This window comes from Neovison vison, chromosome 11, assembly GCF_020171115.1.
Source record: "Neovison vison isolate M4711 chromosome 11, ASM_NN_V1, whole genome shotgun sequence".
Taxonomy (NCBI): Eukaryota; Metazoa; Chordata; class Mammalia; order Carnivora; family Mustelidae; genus Neogale; species Neogale vison.
The window spans coordinates 59083931-59106801 of NC_058101.1; the positions used below are offsets into that span (position 1 = coordinate 59083931).

General features: G+C 47.3%; 1 protein-coding gene across 1 annotated transcript; it reads left to right on the plus strand.

Moving 5' to 3' along the window:
- The first annotated feature begins 19781 nt into the window (after window positions 1-19781).
- NKX3-2 (NK3 homeobox 2) lies at window positions 19782-22436 on the plus strand. The gene is made up of 2 exons (XM_044225330.1): window positions 19782-20247; window positions 21762-22436. Exons 1-2 carry the CDS (start codon window positions 19782-19784, stop codon window positions 22289-22291), a joined length of 996 nt encoding a protein of 331 aa, XP_044081265.1. The 3' UTR covers window positions 22292-22436.
- Window positions 22437-22871: the final 435 nt, after the last annotated feature.

Consider the following 22871-nt stretch of genomic DNA (forward strand, 5'->3'; position numbering starts at 1 on the left):
TCTATCATTCTATGATTGAGTCAAGAACAAAGCAGTTTTCCATTATTCACGGACAGACGCTTCTCTCAGGGGAAGGAAATGGTTCTAGAGCCTCCGTCTTCTGACTGATGAGCTCCTGTGTCATGCCCAGCAAAGGAATGCAAGTCTCAAGGGGTGACAGCTCCATGAAGCAGATAGCTGTGCTGCACTGGGATTGGTGTCCAGTCACGGGGCACGCTGGGGAAGAAAATCTTCCTGAGAGAAGCCGATAAGGGACTAACTCCTGACAGATGAGGAAGACTGGGTTTTTGGTTTGGTTTGGTTTTAAAGTATAAAATCGAGTTTTAAGCAAGGTTAGAACCTAGAGATGAAGACATTTTGGAAACTGAGGATCAGGGAGAACTAGAGGTAATGACATGGGTTACTTTTACTACCAAGTCAACCTTCCAGAAACTTCTGGAGAAAATCCATACAGATAATCACTATATAGCGCTACATCATACAAAATACTAGTCGCAAGAGCTACTCCTCACACAGCAGCCCTTCTGTGATAGTCATGGGACACATTAGTAGTACACCTAAATTTCTAAGAAATCAGATTAACTTTTTCCATCCTTACTAAACCTAAAACCCCTGTTTACTCACCCCATTTGTGCACACACAAACAACATCTATGGACATTGGTGATACACAAAACTTTGAAAACTACACTCAGTTGTAACAGCCCTGTAAAGGTGTATCAGACCCCCTACTTTACAGTTAGGGGAAGTGAAGCCCAGAGGTTCTAGAACTCACTGTTGAGAACACACGCATTACACACTCTAGGACTGGAACCGAGATGCTGTGAGTCTCCTCAGAGCTCTCTCCACAGAGCAGCTTTGCCAGTGCCTGCCACAGCAGGATCCATGTGACCTGTGGGCGCACGTCAGCTACCATTTTGTCACGTTCTCTTAGTTGTATGCTTGACCTTTTTTTTTAACAAATTATATGAATCTGAATGTTGCTCAATAATGGTATTTTTGTTCTCAAAGTAATGTCCTGGTCGTAGGGGGAAAAAAAAAAAAACATAGGCAGCGATGAAAAAAATCACTTACAAACTCACAAGTCAGATATATTATTTCTTTGATAGCCAATTCCTCCAGACTTTTCTATTTAATTAAGTCCAGAACTCATATACTGTATTTCATCTCATCTAAGATGCTATTGACAGTACACTTTATATACTCCTGAGGGGGAAAAAAATACTAAAAGTGTGACACAAAAATTAATCACAGTCTCACCAGATGCATGAATCCATCATATCCACTTGCTGTTGCTTTGAAAAGTCTTTTCTCTATTCCAGGGGATTTGATGATTCCTCTCACCATTAGCTGTGTGACTGGGAATGCACTGGATAATAACTTTGCGCATATATCAGGAACAAAATGCAACGGCCTCACTACCCTGGAATATCTTCCTTTCTTAGGTCTCAGAAGATCCTTGGCTGTTAATTTGCAAGAAGAGATGAGATCACAAGTATTTCTTCAACACTGAGTACTGGCCCCCCGATATAGAATGTATATCTTGTTGCCAGATTCCTGTGTACACAGTACCCCTGGCTTGTTGCCAAATTATAATGAAGTCTATTTAAAGACATCTTAAGTGGTATTTAAAATCGAAGCACATAGACTCAATGATGCACATAATTAAGTGACAGTAATATCAATAGTTAGAAACAAGAACACATGACAATGGTGATTATAGCCTAAGTGCTGCTTGTTCAGTGGCAATTTTAAGATACTTTCTAATTTCATGGGTGTTAAACTGTGGAAAGAAAAAGTGTGCCTTTGAATTAATGAAATATGTAGATACTACTTTTATACAAAAAAAAGTGGGATTTTTATCTATCTACCTTTTTATACCCTTTTAAAAATATTATACAACTTTATGGAATATTTTTTAAATGATTTTAACTTTAAAATTTTAAAATTTTGATTTTAAAAAAAATTTTGAAATCGTATACAACTATATGGAATATTTCTTATAATCAAAAGGATAGAGAGCTTTTATATATATACATATACATATGTATATATATAAGTAGATAAGAATATTGTATATCTAATATGTATATATAAGCATAGATATATCATGTGTATATGCACACGTTATAAGATTATATATATATAATGTGTATATATATATATAATATATGTATGACATATTATATAAACAACTGTTTTTTTTTTAAATCCCATTTACCTACCCTTAAGCTTGAGACAGAATAATAGCAACATCTTGGAAGCTTCCACATGTCCACAAGGTTACCAACACTCTAAATACAAGTTTATAATTTTAACTACATATGTATACAACCCTACCCATTTTAAGTTGTGAATGTTTATACACCTTACATAAATAGAATCATATTTTAAGGATCATTTGAGACCTGCTTTTTCCTTTTATACTGTGTTTTGGAATTCATCTCTGGTAATGGGTGTAGCTCAGGTTAGTGCATGTTCACTACTATCTAGTATTCCACTGAAAGCCAGTATTGCAACATACTAAATAAAGCCATTTCATTGCCTGGTCCTGGTCTTTAGGCTGTTCCCGGGTAAACAGTGGTGCTGTTAGTATTCTATGAATATGTTGTAGGCAGACCTTAATATCATTGTACATACAGAAAATTCTATCTGTAGTCACACTGAAATAAGCAGAAGACAAGGCTGGTTGCTTCCCGAGGAGACCATCAGCCTGTGTACCAGAGGACCAGGTCAGCCATCCACTCTGAAGGCTAGAAGATCAATATGTTCCTCTTTTCCACACCAAGACATACCCAGATTTCTGCTTCAGGGGTACAACTGCTGATGTCCAGGCTAAGCATGTTTTCAGCTTTGCAAGGTAATGTCAAAGGGTTTCCTAAACGTTTTTACCACCTTGTACTCCCACCAGCTAGGTACTTCTCTCCCTTGACATTTAGTAAATTTAGAACTTCTTGATTTTTGCCTATTTGGGTTTTTTATTTGCACAGGTTTCAAGAAGATCGAATATCTTTTCATGTATTTATTTTCCATCTTGTTTCCTCTTCTATGAAATGCCTGTTCCTGGCTTTTGTTCATTTTCCCATTTGGCTCTTTATGTTTTTCTTATTGATTTGTGAGAGTTCTTTATATATTCTTACATAAAGATATAAATACAGGGGTGCCCGGGAGGTGCAGTTAGTTAAGCATCTGATTCTTGGTTTTGGCTGGGGTCTGATCTCAGGGTTGTGAGATCGAGCCCCATGCCAGGCTCAGTGCTCAGCCTCTGTGGGTTTCCGTTTCTCTCTTGCTCTGCCCCTCTCCCTTCTGAATAAATAAATAAATCTTTACAAAAAGATATAAATATATATATCTAGTATTGGGGGCAATAACCTTTGTGTATATGTGTCATAAATACCATGCCCTCAAACACACACCACACACATGAACACCACACATACACACTGCACACATGCATGCCACACACACACACACCACATATGCATGCATCACACACATACACGCACCACACACATACACACACTGCATGCCACACACACACACACCACATATGCATGCATCACACACATACAAGCACCACACACATACACACACTGCATGCCACACACGTGCACACACATACACTGCACATACGCACCACACACATGCACACACATACCACACATGCACACACACACACCACACATGCACATACACACCACACATGCGCACCACATGCATACCCCACACACATGCACACGATACACATATTATGTGGTTTATCTTTCTTTGTCTTACTTTTCGTGAACAGTTTTTAATTTTAATGTAATTGAATATAAATTTCATTTTGTAGTTAGCTCTTGCATCTTAAGATTGAGATCAAATAGATATTCTACAAGTTTTGATGTTTTGCCTCTCACGTTTAGGGTATGGAGAGGAAAGCAAGGGCTGTATTAGCGCGAGACCCAGGCAAGCCAAGTATATGAAGAAATCGAGCCAAGTTCTCCCAGCCCAAAGCCAGAAGTCCTCTTGCTGAAAACAGCTCCCCACCTACTGTCTCTTGGGTCACGCTCCTCCAGTGTCAACTGGCCTCCCCCTCATCCGGGGTCCTCTACCCACTGCCCCAAGGATGCCCTTCACTCATCTCTTGGATCCCCTCGGCCTGTATCATACATCTTCAGCTGTTGTTTCCTCCCCTATTTTGATGAAGCAAGAGTAGCATTCTGAGAAATGGCCTCTGTAATAACATGAAGGACCAACTGTCAAATCAGACTCCTCTGTATCAGAGCTCTTACCCAGCATCACGTGTTACTAATTAGGTCAAGGACATGCGTAGTTGCTGCACACAAAGGAAGCACGGAGGTCTGGGCCAGGTCCTACCCCCTCGGTCCCTTCTCATCAGGACACCCATGTGCCCTTATGAGTGCAGGTCTCTGAAAACCACCTGCAGCTCTGTTATTTACACGGAAAGAAGATGTTTCAATCATGCAACAGTCCTCCTCAGATGATTACGTGGCTTGTGTGACCTTTTCCAGGGAGCTATGCCCATAAATCACAGATTCCAAGCAGGGATTGTTTGTTTGTTCTGTTGTTGCTATAAGCAATCCTGGAGGGACCAGGTACATCCTGCCAAAAGCATTCCGTATGTATCAAGTCTCCCACAGCAAGCTCCATCACTCTTCTGCGTGGGGGCCCCTCATTAGCAGGCTTTTAAGAACTTCCAGCTCCAGGTCACCTTGTTTCTTTCTCGGGGTCTCTCTCAGTATCGGATAAAGACCTGATGTTATTCATGTTCTTCATATGACATTATAGCAAATCATTTGAAGCTTGTTTCACCCTGGTTCAGTCAGCTATGAGAAAACACATCAGTTACTGTAATGAATAACTCAACCTAGGGAACTGGCTTTGATTCACAAGCATCAGGGTGACACAGATGGAAAGCAGAGTAACATCAGAAAGCCACCATCACCACTGTGTGGCTTGGGAAGCACAAAGGCAAGGTCGTGACTGGCAGGAGACAGAAAGAGAAGAGTTCAGGGGCTCAGACTCAGAGGGGTGCTGCCCATGGGGCACTGGCCCCCCCGACACAGGACAGGGAGACCCATTCCAAGCAAGTGGGGCAAACTGGAAACTGAAGTCAATTGTGACCCATCAGCTGCCACCACTGGGGGGAAGAAATGTTGCAGGAGTGACACTAATAAAAGAGTGAACCGACAGAAAGCAGCAAGCCCCTTCCCCAGCTTCAGCCTTTGTCTCTTTTTAGTGCCTCCAATGACAGACTACAGAGAGCCAGCAGGATAGGGAGGAAGTCGGGCTGCAGAGAGCTGGTTCCGGACCACCAAGCTGAGGAGACCTCCTGGCTCAGGAGCTAAGAATTCATAGCTTAAGCATTATTAACAATAGCCGGGGATGCCTGGCTGGCTCAGTTGGTTAAGCATCTACCTTCAACTCAGGTCATGATCTCAGGGTCCTGGGATAGGACCCCACCTTGGGCCCCCTGCTCAGCAGGGATCTGCTTCTGCTTCTGCCCCTCTCCCCCACTCATGTTCTCTCTCTCAAACAGATAAATAAAATCTTTTTTAAAAAAATGAAAAACAATAGTCAAACTATGAAAAAGGTCAATGGCCATAGACAGATGAATGAATAAAGAAGAGGCATCTGTACACAATGGACTATTACTCAGCCATCAAAAAGAAAGAAATCCTACCATATGCAATGACATGAATGGAACTATGGTGTATTATGCTAAAGGAAATAAGCCAATCAGAGAAAGACAAATAATACATGATCTCACTCATATGTGGAATTTAAGAAAGAAAACAGATGAACATCTGAGGGGGCAGGAAGGAAAGAAGGAAACAAACCATAAGAGACTCTTTTTTTTTTTTTTCCATTTCTTCTGGCAATTTCCACCATAAGAGACTCTTAACGATAGAGAACAAACTGTCGGGTTAATGGACATAGATGCTGGGGGATGGGCTAGATGGGGGATGGGCATTTTGAGGGGCTCTTGTTATGATGAGCACTGGCTGCTACATGTAAATGATGAATCACTGAATTCTCCAGAAACCAATATTGCACTGTATATTAACTAAGTAAAATTTAAATAAATACATATTTTTAAAAAGCACAATAGCTTAATAATCGGCACATGCCACACTTCTGAGTACTCACCCCCCACGCCATGCTATACATCCTGAAATTTCAGTACAGGGACGATAGGTGGCTTGTGCATTTCCCTCATTCTCTAGCAAGCTCAGCAATGCATTTAAGTCTGCAATCCAAGTGTGTATCACCTAGCATCTGGGTGTTTTGCTGCAGTATGGCCTTGGCAAATTCCTACTAGGGCATGCTTTCTAAAGTGGGGACTTCAAATACATGTTTCAAATCCTCTGCAGAAGTCGTTGGTGTCCTCATTCACTCACTTTATATCTCCTGAAGGGTCAGCCTCTCTGTGAGCTTCTAATAAATGTGTTCCTTATGACCACTAACAGAATCCATGCAATGTTTTTTTTTTTAATATCATCTTTTCAAAATGAGTTTATCATCAAAACACAGACTTGATTTTATTTGTGGAAACCAACCTGTCGGTCTTCACCAAGGCTTACTTGAAATAGTCAACATTTTTTTTCAATTGAAAGGAAGTACTCCACAAGAGCTTACGTTTTCCTATTTTGGCTCATGTGTCCCTGTTTACCCTCAAACATTGTTGTTCACTTCATCTCTGTCAGTTTCAAGTCCCCTGGTGCTTTTCCCAGTAAACACTACAGGAGTTTAAAAGGATATAGTTTGGCAGCAGAGGGCGCCTGGATGGCTCAGTTGGTTGAGCATGTGACTCTGGATTTTGGCTCAAGTCATGATTTCAGGGTCATGGGATCGAGCCCCACTTTGGGCTCCAAGCTCAGTAGGCAATCTGCCCAGGATCCTCTCTCTCCCTCTCCTGCCCCTCCTCTCTCTCTTTCTCTAAAATAAACCTTTAAAAAAAATTAAAATTAAAAGATACAGCGGGTCATTTTGAGTTCTTAAAATTAAAAAAGTAAATCTAACCTTTAAGTGAAATACATGTCTCAATAAATGTATCCAGCCTCCCACCCCCAAAACTCCACTTTCTTGAATCTGGACTGATTATAGAGCCACGGTTTGGACAGGAGGTGCCTTTGCTTTTCTTTTTGTGTATTTCACTAAGAATCCTTTCTGAGCCTACAAGAGACACTTGTCTCCAGCCCAGTTCACCTGCGTTTGTGCAGGGATTTCTCCAAAGACGCCTCGAGCGTCTTCCTTTGACAGTTCCCAGGACAGCCCGGTCCCATCTGTTCATCTGATTTTCCATTAAGTCCGCATGCTACCACGATCTCCTGTGTTCCCCTTCCTGTTTCTAGCCACCCTTACTCAGACAGAATGACAGTTTGCTGCAATTCCTTAACATTAATCTCCCCAGTGAGCTTTCTCCCCTGCCCTACACCCCTTTCTCTGAAAGCACAGCCTTCTGGCCCTTTCCCTTTCAAAGCCCGGTCCAAAATATCCCATAATGGAAATAAACATCTCTAACTTAGGTCTCAAAGATGATTTAACAACAACAGAAGAAACTGAAATATGTTATTTGTGCTAAAAACCTAGGAGAACGGCTCTGTAACAGAAGATGTTGGAGAGCTCACACGTTTTACAGGGCAGGCTCCCTAATGCAGTGGCCATGTTCTGCATGACCTTGAATAAGGCCACTTGGCCCCTCTGAGTCTCGGGTTCCACATCTGTAACTAAAAACTCTGATGCCCACCCCACCGGTCTCCAGCATTGTGTGAGGATAAAACGAGACCATCCAGGAAATCGATATTTACTAAGGGCCTGTGAGATGCCAGGCCCCTCCCGGGTATTGGAGATCCAACCATGAGTCATTTAAACACCGTGTGTATGAGATCCTTCCACGTGGCTGCACGTGGGATTAGACTGCTGATTCTCATTGCTGCATAGGATCTTATTCTGGGGCTGTATCAGACCAGATTTATCCATCTATTCTTCTTGTTCTTCTTCTTTTTTTTTTTAGATTTTACTCTTTCATTTATTTGAAAGAGTGAACATGATCCAAGGGAGGAGCAGAGGGGGAGCAAGAAGGAGGGGTAAGAATCCCTTAGCAGACTCTGCACTGAGCCTGGAGCCCAACATAGGGCTCGATCTCATGACCCTGAGCTCATGCCCTGAGCCCAAACCAAGACTGGGACGCTTAATTGACTGAGGCACCCAGATGCCATCCTTCTTACTCATAATGAGCATTTAAGTGATTTCCCAGTTTTTGGAAACTAGAAAACAGGGCTATGGACATACTGATATATGTCTTTGGCAAAATTATGTACACATTTCTGTTGGGTCGGTTCCCTTTCAGTCTTTTTTGTTAGGTCAGAAAGACTCCTGCTGGAGCTAGCGTGTGGCCACACCTCCGCACCGCGTGAGAAGCTGTCCCTATAACAGGGAGCCAAACCCAGGCTCCCATCTTCAGCATCCCGTTATATCTAGCTCTTTTACTAACACTGTTTTATCGGCATCCAATATTTTTTCAGATTATGTTTGGCAAGAGGTTCTTGGTGCTCCATTTATTTTTATATACTTATATGTAAATATATGTTATTTATACAAAGGTTCTTTTGAAAATAAACCTCTTTCAAGTTTAAAAAAGTACCTCACTTAAATAAAGATGTTAAGTAACTAATGATTATAAGTGGCTTCGGATGGCAAAAAATGTGAAAATGGTGGGGCACCTGGGTGGCTTAGTTGTTAAGCATCTGCCTTTGACTCAAGTCATGATCCCAGGGTCCTGAGATTGAGCCCCACATAGGGCTCCTTGCTCTGTGGGGAGCCTGCTTCTCCCTCTCCTTCTGCCCCTGGTTGTGTTCCCTCTCTGTATCTCCTTCTGTAGAATCAATAATTTAAATTTTTTTTAATGTGAAAACAGGGGCGCGTGGGTGGCTCAGTGGGTTAAAGCCTCTGCTTTTGGCTCAGGTCATGATCCCGGGGTCCTGGGATCGAGCCCCGCATCAGGCTCTCTGCTCCCCCGGGAGCCTGCTTCCTTCTCTCTCTCTGCCTACTGTGATCTCTGTCAAATAAATAAATAAAATCTTTTTTTAAAAAATGTGAAAACATATCAAGCGATGGTAATTTTGGAAAAGCTATTCTAAAAATAACCCACACTTTCTAACTAAATATCTTTCTTTATCATCATTGGGTAGCAACTTGCCCAGATGAGTCAGTTTAATTAAAGACAAAGTGTTCAGGTCAGGTGCCTCAGCAAATCATCCTAAACCACTGTTATTTTTTTCTTTATTTATTTGAAAGAGAGAGATCATAAGTAGGCAGAGAGGCAGGCAGATAAGGAGAGGGGGAAGCAGGCTCCCTGCTGAGCAGAAAGCCTCATGTGGGGCTTGATCCCAGGACCCTGGGATCATGACCTGAGCCGAAGGCAGAGGCTTAATCCACTGAGCCACCCAGGCTCCCCCAGATGAGTCAGTTTAATTAAAGACAAAGTGTTCAGGTCAGGTGCCTCAGCAAATTATCCTAAACCACTGGGTTTCCCCATTTCTGGGAGGTAAAAATCACAACAGGTACAGGTGGAAGAGTCCCATCAGGACTCAGAATGAAAGCAATATATGAGCTGAGCTTAGCAGGTGGAGAACAGTATCTTTAAAAAAAAGAAATGTACATTTCTCTTCTTCCGTGTTCTTTTTTAGACTTTGTGGGTCAGTGGGATCTCCACAATAAGTACCAGGGCAGAAGGTGGGAGGTGGGAGAAATAGGAGCCAAGGTTGAAGGGGTTTCTTAGGAACATCACAGCATCACATGGCTGTGTTAGGAAATAGGGAAAGAAGGCAGGAGAGCACCCCTAATCATCAGTGCTTCCACCCACCCTTGACCTCAGCATTACCAACAACCTGAGCACCTCTGAAATCTTGACTGTGTCCTCAGATCTATGGCCATGGCTCTTTCCAACTCATATCGCTGATACTCAGGTTCCAGGAAGTATCTTACTCTTCCAAGACTTCTAAGCCTAAATCTATCCTAAATCTATCCATCACCTTGCTCTTGTCGTTATTTTTGCCCTGATCCAGCTTAGACTCCTTGGTTTCCTGATTATAAACCCTCCCCTACAGAGAGCCTGAAGCCCTGCCTGCTCTCGTTCTAAGTGGCCCCATTATGCCCTAACCTCGGCAAGTCCAACTGTCTACCCGGTCTACGCTGGGGTTTTTTGTTTTTTATTTTGGGTTTTGGCGGGGGTGGGGGGGTTGATTTTTTGTTGTTGTTGGTTTTTTGTTTGTTTGTTTATTTGGTGTTTGACTTTTGGGTTTGTTTTGTTTTACCCAGAGCAGGGAAACATTGCTGGACAGAAGTACACATCCTTGCTAACTGGTCACGCTTCACGTTCATGCATGTGGGGGCGCCTGCATGGCTCAGTGGGTCTCTGCCTTCCGCTCAGGTCATGATCTCAGGGTCCTGGGATCGAGCCCCGCATTGGGCTCTCTGCTCAGCAGGGAAAATCTTTCTCCCTCTCTCTCTGCCTGCCTCTCTGCCTACTTGTGATCTTTGTCAAATAAATAAAAAAATAAAATCTTAAAAAAAAAAAAAAAAGTTCTTGCATGTGAATCTCAAACAAGCCCTCAGTCCTGCTTGGCTCTTCTACCTCACCCTGATATCTTCCTATCCCATTGTCCAAAGTGACTATTTCTCACTTCCTCACTGCCCCCACCCAGTCCTCCCTGCCCCACTGTCCACACTCATCTTGTCCATTCCAGTTAAGAGAATGAAATCAAGTAATAAGCATTAAGCACTTGGGGCACCTGGGTGGCCCAGTCAGTTAAGCATCCAACTTTGGCTCAGGTCATGATCTCGGGGTCTGGGGATCGAGCCCCACATTGGGCTCCTTGCTCAGTGGGGAGCCTGCTTCTCCCTCTCCTTCTGCAGCTCCACCTGCTTATGCTCTCTCTCACTCTCTCTGTGAAATAAATAAATAAAATCTTTATTAAAAACAAACAAACAAACAAACAAACATAAATCACCTGAACAGTGCCTGGCTCATGTGCTCAGTAAACACCAGCCACTGTTGTTATCCCTTCACCTTACCTTCCAGCATTCTGTTTACCAGACATCAGCCCCCCTCACATTCTCAAGGGCTTCACTTCTGCCATTCTATCTTTTCTCCTGAACTATTAAGTATCCCTCTTTGTTAGATTCTTTACACAAATACATAAGCATATTCTAGCATCATCTATGTAAAACTGACATTCTAGATGAAAGAACCCCTGCACTCCCATCTTATTGCTCTGTAATCCTTCATGGTCAAACTTCTTTAAAAAGTTTGGAAGGGGAGGTGAACCATGAGAGACTATGGACTCTGAAAAACAATCTGAGGGTTTTGAAGGGGCGGGGGGTGGGAGGTTGGGGTACCAGGTGGTGGGTATTATAGAGGGCACGGATTGCATGGAGCACTGGGTGTGGTGCAAAAATAATGAATACTGTTAGACTGAAAATAAAAAATAAATTTTAAAAAAAGTTGTTTATATCTACTATGTTCACTTCCTCCCCTCCTGAACTCATTCCAATCTAGTCCTCTTTCAACTAATTCCCAACACGCTGCAAGACAGTGCCTGTCAAGTTGGCCAGTGACTTCCATTTGCCAAACCCAATGGCCATATCTCTGTCTCATGCTACTTGAATGCAGCATACTACATAGTTAATCTCCTTCACCGTGCCAACACAGACTTCTCTTGGCTTCCTCAAATACTGCACTCCCCTGGATCTTTCTACTGCACTGGTGATTCTTTCTCGGTCTCTTTTGGTGGGTCTCCCTTCATTGCTGAACCTGTTGGAGAACCCAGGTTGGAAGTCTCTCTCATTCCTAGGTGACCTCACCCAGTTCTATCCATGCTACCTACTGTCTGAAAAATACTCAAATTCCTCCTTCTGGCCTGACCTCTTCTTGAAATGTTATATTCACTGGCTGCCTCACACCTCTACATGGATGTCTATGAAGCACCTCAGACATAATATGTCCCAATGGAACTTTCCTCTCACTCTCACCCCAAGTCTGTCCCACCTAGGTGAGCAGCAGCCCTACTCACCTGAGCCCAAGTCCAGGAGATAGCTTGGGTCAATCCTTTTCTCTCGCCTCTCCATCCAATTGACTGCATGCTTCAAAAATACTGCCAGACAGTCCACAGAGTGGTAGAAATATTTTCAAATTATATATCTGATCAGAGATCAATATCCAAAATACACAGAGGACTAAAGCTCACCCACCGCTACCACAAAAACAACCACTCTGATAACATGAACAAAACTGTCTACAAAGATATTAAGATGGCTAATAAGCCCACAAAAACAACCCCTGGGGAAACAAGAATTAAAACCACAGTGATATATCATTTCATACCCATTAGCATGGCTACTACCAAAAACACAACACAACAAAAAATAGTAAGTGCTGGCAAGGCTGTGGAGAAATTGGAATCCTTGCTCACTGTAAGTGGGATGGTAAAAAGGTGCAGCCATTATGGAAAATAATATTGGGATTCCTCAAAGAACTAAATGTAAATTAGTTTTTTTACACTAAAAAATTGATCCAGGAATTTCCTTTCTGGGTATACACCCAAAATAACTGAAACCAGGGTCTTGAAGAGTTGTTTGTACACCCATGTTTTCATTAGCAGTATTCACAATAGTGAAAATGCATATAAGCAACCCACGTATTCACTGATGGATGAATGAGTTGTTTAGTATGTAGTATATACACACACAATGGGATATTATTCAGTCTTAACACAGAAAGGAAATTCTGACATATGCTACAACATGGATGAAACATGAAGACATGATGCTAAGTGAAATAAGCCAGTTGCCAAAGGAAAAATACCGAACGATCCCATTTATATGCAGGACTTAGAATAGTCAGATCCATAGAGACAGAAACTAGAATGGAGGCTGCCGAGGAAGGGGGTTGTTTCATGAATACAGTTCTAGGAGTTTCAGTTCTGTAAGAAGAAAATGTCTGGCAATGGATGGGGGGGATCCTTGCACAACAATGTGGGTGTACTTAATGCCAATGAGCTACACACTTAAAAATGGGTAAAGTGGTAAATTTTATGTTATGCACATTTTACCATGATTCTTTTAAAGAAAGTATTTTTTAAAAAACACCCCCAGGGCACCTGGCTGGCTCAGTCTGTGGAACATGCAACTCTTGATCTCCATGTTGTAAGTTTGAGCCCCATGTTGGGGGTAGAGGTTACTTAAAAATAAAATCTTTAAGGGGTGCTTAGTTGGCTCAGTCAGTTAAATGACCAACGCTTGGTTTCTGCTCAGGTCATGATCTCAGGGTTGGGAGATCAACCCCCACCTCTGACTCGGAGTTCAGTGAGGAGTCTGTTTGAAATTCTCTCTCCCTCTCCCCCTGCGTCTTCCCCCACTTGCTCTCTCTGTCTTTAAAATAAATAAATCTTGGGGGCGCCTGGGTGGCTCAGTGGATTAAGCTTCTGTCTTCGGCTCAGGTCATGATCTCAGGGTCCTGGGATTGAGCCCCTCATTGGGCTCTCTGCTCAGCAGGGAACCTGCTTTCCCCTCTCTCTCTCTGCCTGCCTCTCTGCCTATTTGTGATCTCTCTCTCTGTGTCAAATAAATAAACACAATCTAAAAAAAAAAAAAAAAAAAAAAGAACACTACCAACATAGATGTCAAATCTGTCTATTTCCTCCATCTCCAGCACCACCTAACCCAGGCCACCATCTCGCATAAGACTCACTAGCTTCTAGGGTCTCCCTGATTCCCCATTTGCCACAGCTGTAATCTTTTTGTTGCAGAACAACCAGATGAAGCTCATATTCCATTAGCTCTGTGCTTACAATCTTCCCGTGGCTTCCCATCACACCTAGAATAAAGTTCACTTCCTTGACTGTGTTTTATAAAGCCCCATGCCAACCCGTCCCTGACCACTCTGCCCCTCCCACTTCACTCTGGCCACAGGAATGTCCTGTCCTCGTCCCAGAGCACACGGACTCTCCCCACTGTACGCCCTGTGTAGTACTTTCTCCCTCAGAAAATCTTACCCTCCATATCTCTTTCTGCCTCGAATCTCACTCCATCTAAAGCAACCCCAAATCACCTTCAGCCACATCACTCTGCTTCCTTCTCTTCCCAGCCCTAACACCATCTGATGTTGCTCTGCTGCTTTCATAGACATTTGTTTCTGAATGGTATTCCTCCACTAGAATGTTAACCTGTGGGGAGCAGTGCCTTACAGTGCCTTCAACCCCAGGGCCTAGAACCTCTCCTGAGACACTGTAAGTGTTCAGGGAATATTCGGCGAATAGGAAATGAATGAAGGGAAGAAACTAGAGAAAGGTAAAGAAGTTGGAACTTTTTGCAAGGAGAAACTGGCATAAGGGTTTGAGGCCCCCCAGGATAGTTACTCAGAGACAGGAATAGGATAAACTCCGAAGACTCCACTTGTATTTTATAAGCACCTCAAACTCGACACAAGCAATGGCATAGAACATCTTCCTCTTTACCTACTCAAACTTGCTCCTCAGACTTACCCACCCTCCCCTCAATTAGCGCCATCATCTGCCCACTGTCCCATAGACAACCGAAATGAGAAAATAAAACCCGAGGGACAAGATGGGCTTGTTTGTAATGCCTGAACTTTCTGATGTTTGAGGTGAAATACCCCTATTAGTCTCATAAAGAAACTAGCTTCTGAAGAAACAGGAAAACCTTCATACGGCCCCAGTAAACAGTGTGTGTCCTAAATCACCATCCATCGGGAGCCTGGTCGAGCAGTCAGCCTACCGAGCCAGTATCCAGGAATGGAGGTGCTGTTAGGTCAGGAGGTCTCTGGGATCTCCCCACTGCAACCACTTCCATTCTGTAACTGGTCTCTTGGCACACCCTGGGGGAATCCCATCTTCCCCTGGCCTGGAGTGCGGGGAGTCTCCAGTGCGGTTCCGGACAGTGTCTGCATGAGTTTTTAAAATGGAACACCTCAGCTATTACATCACTGACAATGCGAGACTGGGGAAACATAAAACTAAGAGCAAAAACATGCCGTTTTGCGAAGCCAACATGTTCTTCTATAGAGGAGAACGCCATACATCCCTCAGAGGTGCCCGCTAGGTGGCGCTCGTCCTCTACTGTACGCAGGCGGGTTCCGGAGCCCGGACAATTCTTTTTAAACCTGAGAGGCTTTTTACAGGTAAGAAAACGAAGCTCCAAAGTGTCTTCCGTGAGGCCGTATCACTGCATCTTGGAGCCTCGAGCAAACTCAGGTCCCCATATTTCTGAACTCAGCTAACTTCCATCACCTGGCTGTCTCCCTCTACACACGGTTTAGTTTATTGATTAAAATAAAAACGGTGTTTTCTTTCTTTGTATGTAACAAGGTTTGGGTTCAGATCTGCAGGCCTCAGAGTCCTTTATTTTCAAACGCTCGGAACAAAAAAATCGTCATATTTGCCTGCCTGGGTCCTTTCTTTGATTTCCTTGAGTTCCGAGCTCCGTTTCTGAAGAATGAGTAGCACAGAAATGGGTAAGGAAGACTATGGGAAAGGTTTAACGAGAAAAAAAAAAAAAAATGTGAAGGTTTAAGGGGGAAAAAAAAAAAACGATTAGAGTAGAAAACCAAACTAGATTGGCATTAGTCAGATTTAAATCCTCATTTAGCCACTTGCTGATGTCAAGTCATTTAAACTCCCTGAGACTCGGTTTGCTCATCTATAAAATGGGGATAATCATGTTTTCTCCTAACTACACCCCCAGGGTTGTGTAAACTAAGTAAAACAATAGGCTGTGGCTCCTGGTATATTGTTGGTAAACGACATTTGTTTAAATACAGAACCTCCTTGGCCCATAATAATCCTCTCTTCAGTCTAATATACCTGAACCATCTTCATGAAAAACCCTAGTGAGGTAGGGAAATGGATGATTTAGGAACACAGGAGCCGGTGTCTGCTGGCGGGAAAGTGGCGTGTAGCTTGAAGTCTGGGGTGCTGCGGCTGCTTCGCGTGCCCTCAGGAGCCCGCGGATGGGGACAGAGGTCAGTCCTGGGCGCGACCTCTGCCTAGACCTGGCCCTGACGAGAGCCTGCACGCCTCCTCCTCTCACCTGCACGCCAGTGTGCGCGGTTCAGGGGCGCCTTGGAAGACGCCTCACACAAGCCCTCGTTTTAAAGGACTGGGAACCCTGGCCTAGAGAAAGCAGGTGACTTTAGTCAAGGTCATCGGCTTCTGAGGGCCAAGTCCCGCGTGGCCTCCCACTGCACAGCCGCTGCGGGAGTGGCTTCACTCCCGGGGGCCTCTTCCCCGCACAGAAGACTGTCTCTCTCCTCCCCTCCTCTCAGACCGAGGACGGCCAAAGGCGCAGGTGGAAGGCGGCAGTGGCGCAGACGCGCGCTCAGCAACTTTCGGCTAGCGCCGGAGGGCCGGGGTTTCCCCTCTCCTGGCCCCCGCGCCTCTCCCACCGCCCTCCCGTCCAGCGCCCGCGGCCGCCCGAAGCTTCGCTGCCCCGCAGCGCTTCGGGCCCGGGGCCGTTCCTGGGGCGGAGGGGGCGCGGCACGCCAGGCGCGCGCAGGGACCAAACAGCGGAGGAGAAAGAACAGAGAGGAGTGGGAGGCGAGAAGAAAGGGAGGAGAGGAAAAAGACTAGGAAAGAGCGGAACGTGCGGCCAGGGAGGAGGGCTCGGGAGCGGAGCTCCCCGGCCTCCTCCTTGAAGGCTGGCGGGCTGCCGCGGCTCCCCGGCTCCGCCGATTCCCGCGGCGGGCCCAAGGCCGAAGCGCGGCGCCGACGGAAGGTCAGGCGCGGTCAAGGAGCCGCGGGGTTCCAGGAGCTCGTGGCCATTCCCGGGGCAGCTGGCCTCAGTGGGCTGGGAGTGGGGGCCCCGCTGCGCCCGCGCGGACGCGCCCCTTCCCCGCGGACCCCCGGCCCTCTGGCACCCGCTGACCTGCCGAGCCCTGACTCCGCGCGTGTCCGGGACAATCTCTGCCTACGACTACTTCTGCTCACCGTCTCCGAAAGCCTTTTCATCCCCACCCAGCCCCTTACTAGCAACTTTTAGTTGTAGTTCCAGACCAGGGTACTTAACACACCTCCTGGCCCTGCCTGCAGCCACTCACCAGACTTAGAGGTCGACAGCGGCGTCAGTTGCCCAGAGATGACACGGGTCTCTCTCACTTTGTGCCTGCTGAAGTCTCGGAATGCAGCCACTGTCTTGCAGTCTGGGGACGCACAGAAAACGGACAACTCAAAACCTCCTCGGAACTGCATCTTTAATGCTTTGACAACCTCTGCTGAAGACTGTGGCAAAGGGCATATCCTACCGTGGATCGGGTTTCTTTTTAAAAATATATTGGGGGGGCAACTAAATAGTAGTTGCTATTTACAAGTAAGTCTTTGTATAGCCCCCAAACTTACTTATACTAGGTCATTCAGCCCCCAGAACATCTCTGTTGCCTGTGTGTGAAGAACTCACCCTATTATTTCTCCACACCAAGCCCTCACCCCACAAAGGCACACAGTTCACACCTGTTCATCTCTCACCTTCTGGGGGACCTGTGTCAATCTCCCCCTAGACGTGATCCCCAGAGAGTAACAGGATGGTGGGGGAGGGAGGTAATTTAAAGAGTAAATCAAGGTCAGTGGGAGGAAGGAAAGGACACTCTTTCTTTTGAAACCTCTGAAGCATTCTATTCTGTTTCTTCCCGGCCTGAAGAGCATCCCGTTTCTTCTATTTGCGTTATACTGACACCAAATTTAAGCACCTTTCCCTCAAAAGTGATGTAACCCTAAAGAGCTAGAAAGGACAATGATCTTTTCAAGTGAGAAATTGTAACCCAAGTACATTACAGGATCTGCACTGTAGTGTATTGGGGATGAAAAAAAAAATCATGTAGCTAAAATTCTGGAAAGTACAGATGCTGCAAAGAAAGCCCTCTTCCCCTCCAACACACCGAGCTGAAAACTATGAAGAGTGTATTTCGTACTGCAGTGCACAAGAACCACCAAAAAGAAAGCAACAGGGAGAAATGCTATTTATTTTAGTGACACCAAGAGCACAAATTTACTAAACTAAAATCACAGTTCTTTAAACTTACTTAATGGTTCAGATTGTGTCTTCAGTGTTAAGTTAAACCTTTGTAAGATTTATGGAAGGCAGTAAAGTATGTTACTTGAGCAAATTTTTTATTTAAAAATAATTAACGTAAATAAGTAACAAACGTTTTTATACTATAATATTTGTGTTTCATAGCTCGGTTCCTTCTATTACATGAAACAATTCATTACTTATTTTTTAAGAAAATCAATTTAATGCCGTCAGTTCAGGATCATGAGTACGGTAATTCCCACATAGTCCTTTAAACAAACACATATATTTTCTAATCTTATTCCACTCACAAGTAGCAGAATATTTAAATAACAAGTTGAAACATTTTTTCCCTCTTTCCTGGTGTAAAATTTAACAAACTCCAATTAAATTCAGTATTAACCGTCCAGGGAAATGACCGCGCAATTTCCAGAAACTCTTCCCAAAGATGACTTCTAATTTCTCGCCTGCCTTTAGTTCTCTAACTGTACCATCTTTTTCTTTTTAATTCCTCCATAGAAATCGAATCAAGTAAAATAAGGTGAAGGAAAAGAAAATATTTCTAGTGATTTTAATTGATTATATCAGTGAAAAGAATTAGCAGTCAGGAAGCCCTAAAACTATAAAGGTTAAAAAAATTTTTTTTTCTTCTCTTTGACCCTTCCTAGAAAACGGAAAACTGAGCGCGCGGTTTATCGAACTGCGTTATCTTGGATTTCCCCCCCTCCCCACACTCCCAAGCCTAGATTTCGACTCGACTATCAAATATCGTGTTCCACAAAAGCGCAGGAATGGGTGGATACATCTGCAGAGATAAGAAACGCGGTTTCTCAGACACGGTGTGTAGGTGGGTAAGCCTCCGGTTGCTGGGGGATGCTTCGAGGACCAGGCTTGGGAGGAAAGGGGTTAAGCCAGACTCTGACTTTCTCCGCGCAACGTGCCCGGTTCTGTCTGTTAAAGTCAACGTTGCCCAGCTGGAGCCAGCCAATAGGCGGCCTGGAGGGCCCCGGACAACCCAGTGAAGGGGCGTGGCCTGAAGCTGTCACTCAGCGGTGAGGAATGACACCCGCGCGGGAGGGGGGATACGGTGGAACGCCGGGGAAGGAAAGAGAGAAGAAACAGATAAAACCAGAGCAGGGGGTAAAAAGGTGCCCCGCGCCTCTCAGAATCCAGAGGCCGCCGTCGTCGCCGCCGTCACTGGGGGTGGGCTCCGGAAGAGCCGGACCAACTAGGAAAGGACTAACCAGGAGCGAAATCCTGCAGCCAGTGAAGAGACCGAGGCGCAAAGAAAAAGTGACTTCGGCCGTGCGCCCCGGAGGCGCTCAGGAGGGGACTGCAGCCGCGGTGGGGGCCCCGCCGATCCGCCCCCAACATCCTCCGAGGGGGCAGACCCCGGCCCGCCCCTAAGGGCGCGAGGCGATGAGATAATCCAGCTGAGCTGCGAAAGTCGAGAGTCTGGCTCTGAATTGGGGGGGAGGGGGTCTTCGGGAGGGGTGGGCCTCGGAAGTGGGGGTGAGGGTCGGCGCTGATCCCCGGCCAGAGGGAGGCGGGGGCTGCTGGGCCGCGCAGGAGTGCGCTGTTGGGGCCTCGCGATCCGGCTCACTCGCGCTGCGGCGGCCCGCGCGCTGCGTCCAGCTCGGTGCTGCCCCGCGCCCCAGCCGCCCGGCCGGCCGGCCGCTCTGGCTCACGGAGCAGATGGCTGTGCGCGGCGCCAACACCTTGACGCCCTTCTCCATCCAGGCAATCCTCAACAAGAAAGAGGAGCGTGGAGGGCTGCCCGCGCCAGAGGGGCGCTCGGTACCCGGGGGCACCGCAGTGGCAGTGGCTGAGGCGCCCGCTGTCTGCTGCTGGCGATTGTTCGGGGAGACAGACGTGGGCGCTCTGGGGGGCGCGGAAGACTCTCTGCTGGCGTCGCCTGCCGGGACCAGAACGGCTGCAGGGCGGACCGCGGAGAGCCTGGTTGGTTGGGACTCGGACTCGGCGCTGAGCGAGGAGAACGAGGGCGGGCGGCGCTGTGCGGACGCGCCGGGGGCCAGCGGGGCCGGCTGTGCAGGGGGGACGCTGGGCCTTGGCCAGCCGGTCTGCGAGCTGCCCGCCGCCAAGGACCTAGAGGAGGAAGCCGCAGGCAGGAGCGACAGCGAGATGTCGGCCAGCGTCTCAGGTCTGCCGAGGCTTGGCGGGGAAGGGGCCGGGCAGAGGGGCTGGCTAGGAGGGAAAACATGCCGAATGGGGTGGGCCTGCTGTGAGTACCCTACGCCCTGGGGCCCTGGGGCTGGCCAGGACCCGAAGCTCTTCGCGCTGGCGCAGGCTGCTCTAATTCTCTGGGAACCAAGCCCGAGAGAGAACCGAGAAACTCCTCAGAGCCTGCTTCCTGGGGCGAGGCCTGAGACGTCCTGGGGCAATTGTGCCCTAGACTGCACTAAGAGAAAACCACTGCACCCTGCCTTTAAGTCCATCGCCAGTGCTTCGGCCCTGTCTATGTCCAAATCCCCCAAATCAGCGACAGGGAAGATCCAGGGGCCTGGAGACCTCGAGTAGTCAGTGCCATGGTCCCTGGCCCATAGAGCAGAAATGCTCCCAGCTCCAGGTCCCAAGGCTCCGAGGTCCTCTGCTTAAGGATAGGTGGTGAGGGATACCTCTAAGTGGTACTGAACATGCATGTGCCAAGCCTGGGCTTTGGGGGGAGGACTTATTTAGCTTTCCCAGACCCCAAGTTCAGGGGAACTGGGATGGGCTGAGGACCCAATACCTGGCAGCACACCCTGCAGCCAGCTGAAGGCAGGGGGGCTTAATGTGGCTTAATTCCACAAGTAGCACAGAGAGGAACATCCCCTGCCAGAGCTGGCAGGTCACTGGGTCAGAAAGACACCCCACACCCACTCCCCTGTGGGCTGGTCGCTGCTGTAGGCCTCACCCTGGCTCCAAGTAAATAGTACTTGCCCGAGGCCAGATCTCTGAACCTCTCTGCTAGGGTCCTATGGGGAGATCCAGGAAGGGCTGAGGAGCTGGCGTCAGATTAGGGTTCAAAGACGTGAAGCAGGGGCACCTCTCTCTCTTCCCCTCAATCTTCTCATTTTCTTGCAAAGAGAGAGACAGAAGCCCACCAAGGCTGCTCTATTGCCACAGATCTCTCACAATTCCGGGAGGTTGAGGGGTTGGGGGTAAGACTCGGAATACATCTGTCCGAGGATTCGGCCCCCCATCTTCACCTTACGTGCAGTTGACACGTGTGTGTTGCACCAATGAGTATGTATGAGCGTTGAGTGTGCCGGTGGCGGGTAAACCCAGGGAGAGAGCAACCAAGAATAACCCCCCTCACCCCAGAGCTCAGCGCTGAATACTTATAAGGCTTGTGAGGATGCTTAGGCCTGGTGCCCCCACGTTACTGAGGGAAGCCTGGGGCACAGTGAGGGCAGGGAGCTGGATCTTGGCCACACAGCATTGATACAGCGGCGGAGTCCCCTTCCCGAGTGGACAGGCCTAGATGTAAGAAGCTAGTAGAACAAGGTTCTGAGTCCGGTCTAAAGGACCCATGGTTTACAGACCCTCACCAAGCGCTCTGCTGGGATCAAAGCGTATTTTCGTCCCCCTCCTCCACCCCCCGCAGTTGGGGCCAGACCTCCTTTGTTTGCGGCGCTGACAGTCTGTTATTTCTGTTCCCACTGGCGTTCGCAGGCGACCGCAGCCCTAGGGCCGAAGACGACGCTGTTGGCCCCGGAAGTGCACGCGTACCCGCGCTGTGCAGCCGAAGCGGCGGCGGGGGCGGCCCGGCGGGCGGCGCGGAGGAGGAGGAGGAGCCCGCCGCGCCCAAGCCGCGCAAGAAACGCTCGCGGGCCGCCTTCTCCCACGCTCAGGTCTTCGAGTTGGAGCGGCGCTTCAACCACCAACGATACCTGTCCGGGCCGGAACGCGCCGATCTGGCCGCGTCGCTGAAGCTCACCGAGACGCAAGTGAAGATCTGGTTCCAGAACCGTCGCTACAAGACCAAACGCCGGCAGATGGCTGCCGACCTGCTGGCATCAGCGCCCGCCGCCAAGAAGGTGGCGGTGAAAGTGCTGGTGCGCGACGACCAGAGACAGTACTTGCCTGGCGAGGTGCTGCGGCCACCGTCGCTGCTGCCACTGCAGCCCTCCTACTATTACCCTTACTATTGCCTCCCCGGCTGGGCGCTCTCCACGTGTGCAGCCGCCGCGGGCACCCAGTGAGCCGGCCTGGGTCGAGGCAGCAAACGATTCCCGGGTCCCAGCTCCGGACGGCCGCTGACGGCTGTGCAGGTTGTGCTCTGTACGAGGGCGCCCCGGCGAAGGGGCAAGTGGAGGATGCAGTACAGCCCAGGCTCAAAATCCAGGAGTGCTCCGTGGCAGCGGGACTGAGTCTGTCCAGAGGGGGCGCTTTTTTCTAATTTGAAGGCACCCTTTGCCTAATTAGGAGGCACCCTATGGCCTAGGGTTCTTGCTCCCCCGTTGCCTGCGTGGAAGCTCTTGGACATTATTTATTATCACCACAAAGTTGGATTTGGATTGTATCTGCCAGGACACGGCGTTTCCCTGGAGCGGAGAGAACTCCTGGATCCACATAGCCTGAATCCCCAGAATTTCAGGCTGTCTGGGAGCTTCGTGCAGTAGGCCACAATAGTTCATGGTATCCATGCTACCAATCTATGTTTATCTACATATCTATTATTTTTGGAAATTGCATTTGTAAGGAACGGGTGCAGAACCTTGACAGCCCCAAGGAGCCCCGAGCCTTAGAGGGTTAATTTGAACCGTGAAAATTTTGCTTTTT

What these genes read in the sequence shown, in the direction of transcription:
- NKX3-2 (XM_044225330.1), top strand. Translation starts at nt 19,782, where the DNA reads ATGGCTGTGCGCGGCGCCAACACCTTGACGCCCTTCTCCATCCAGGCA. An exon ending in GATGTCGGCCAGCGTCTCAG is followed by an intron (nt 20,248 to 21,761) that starts GTCTGCCGAGGC and finishes TGGCGTTCGCAG; the next exon opens with GCGACCGCAGCCCTAGGGCC.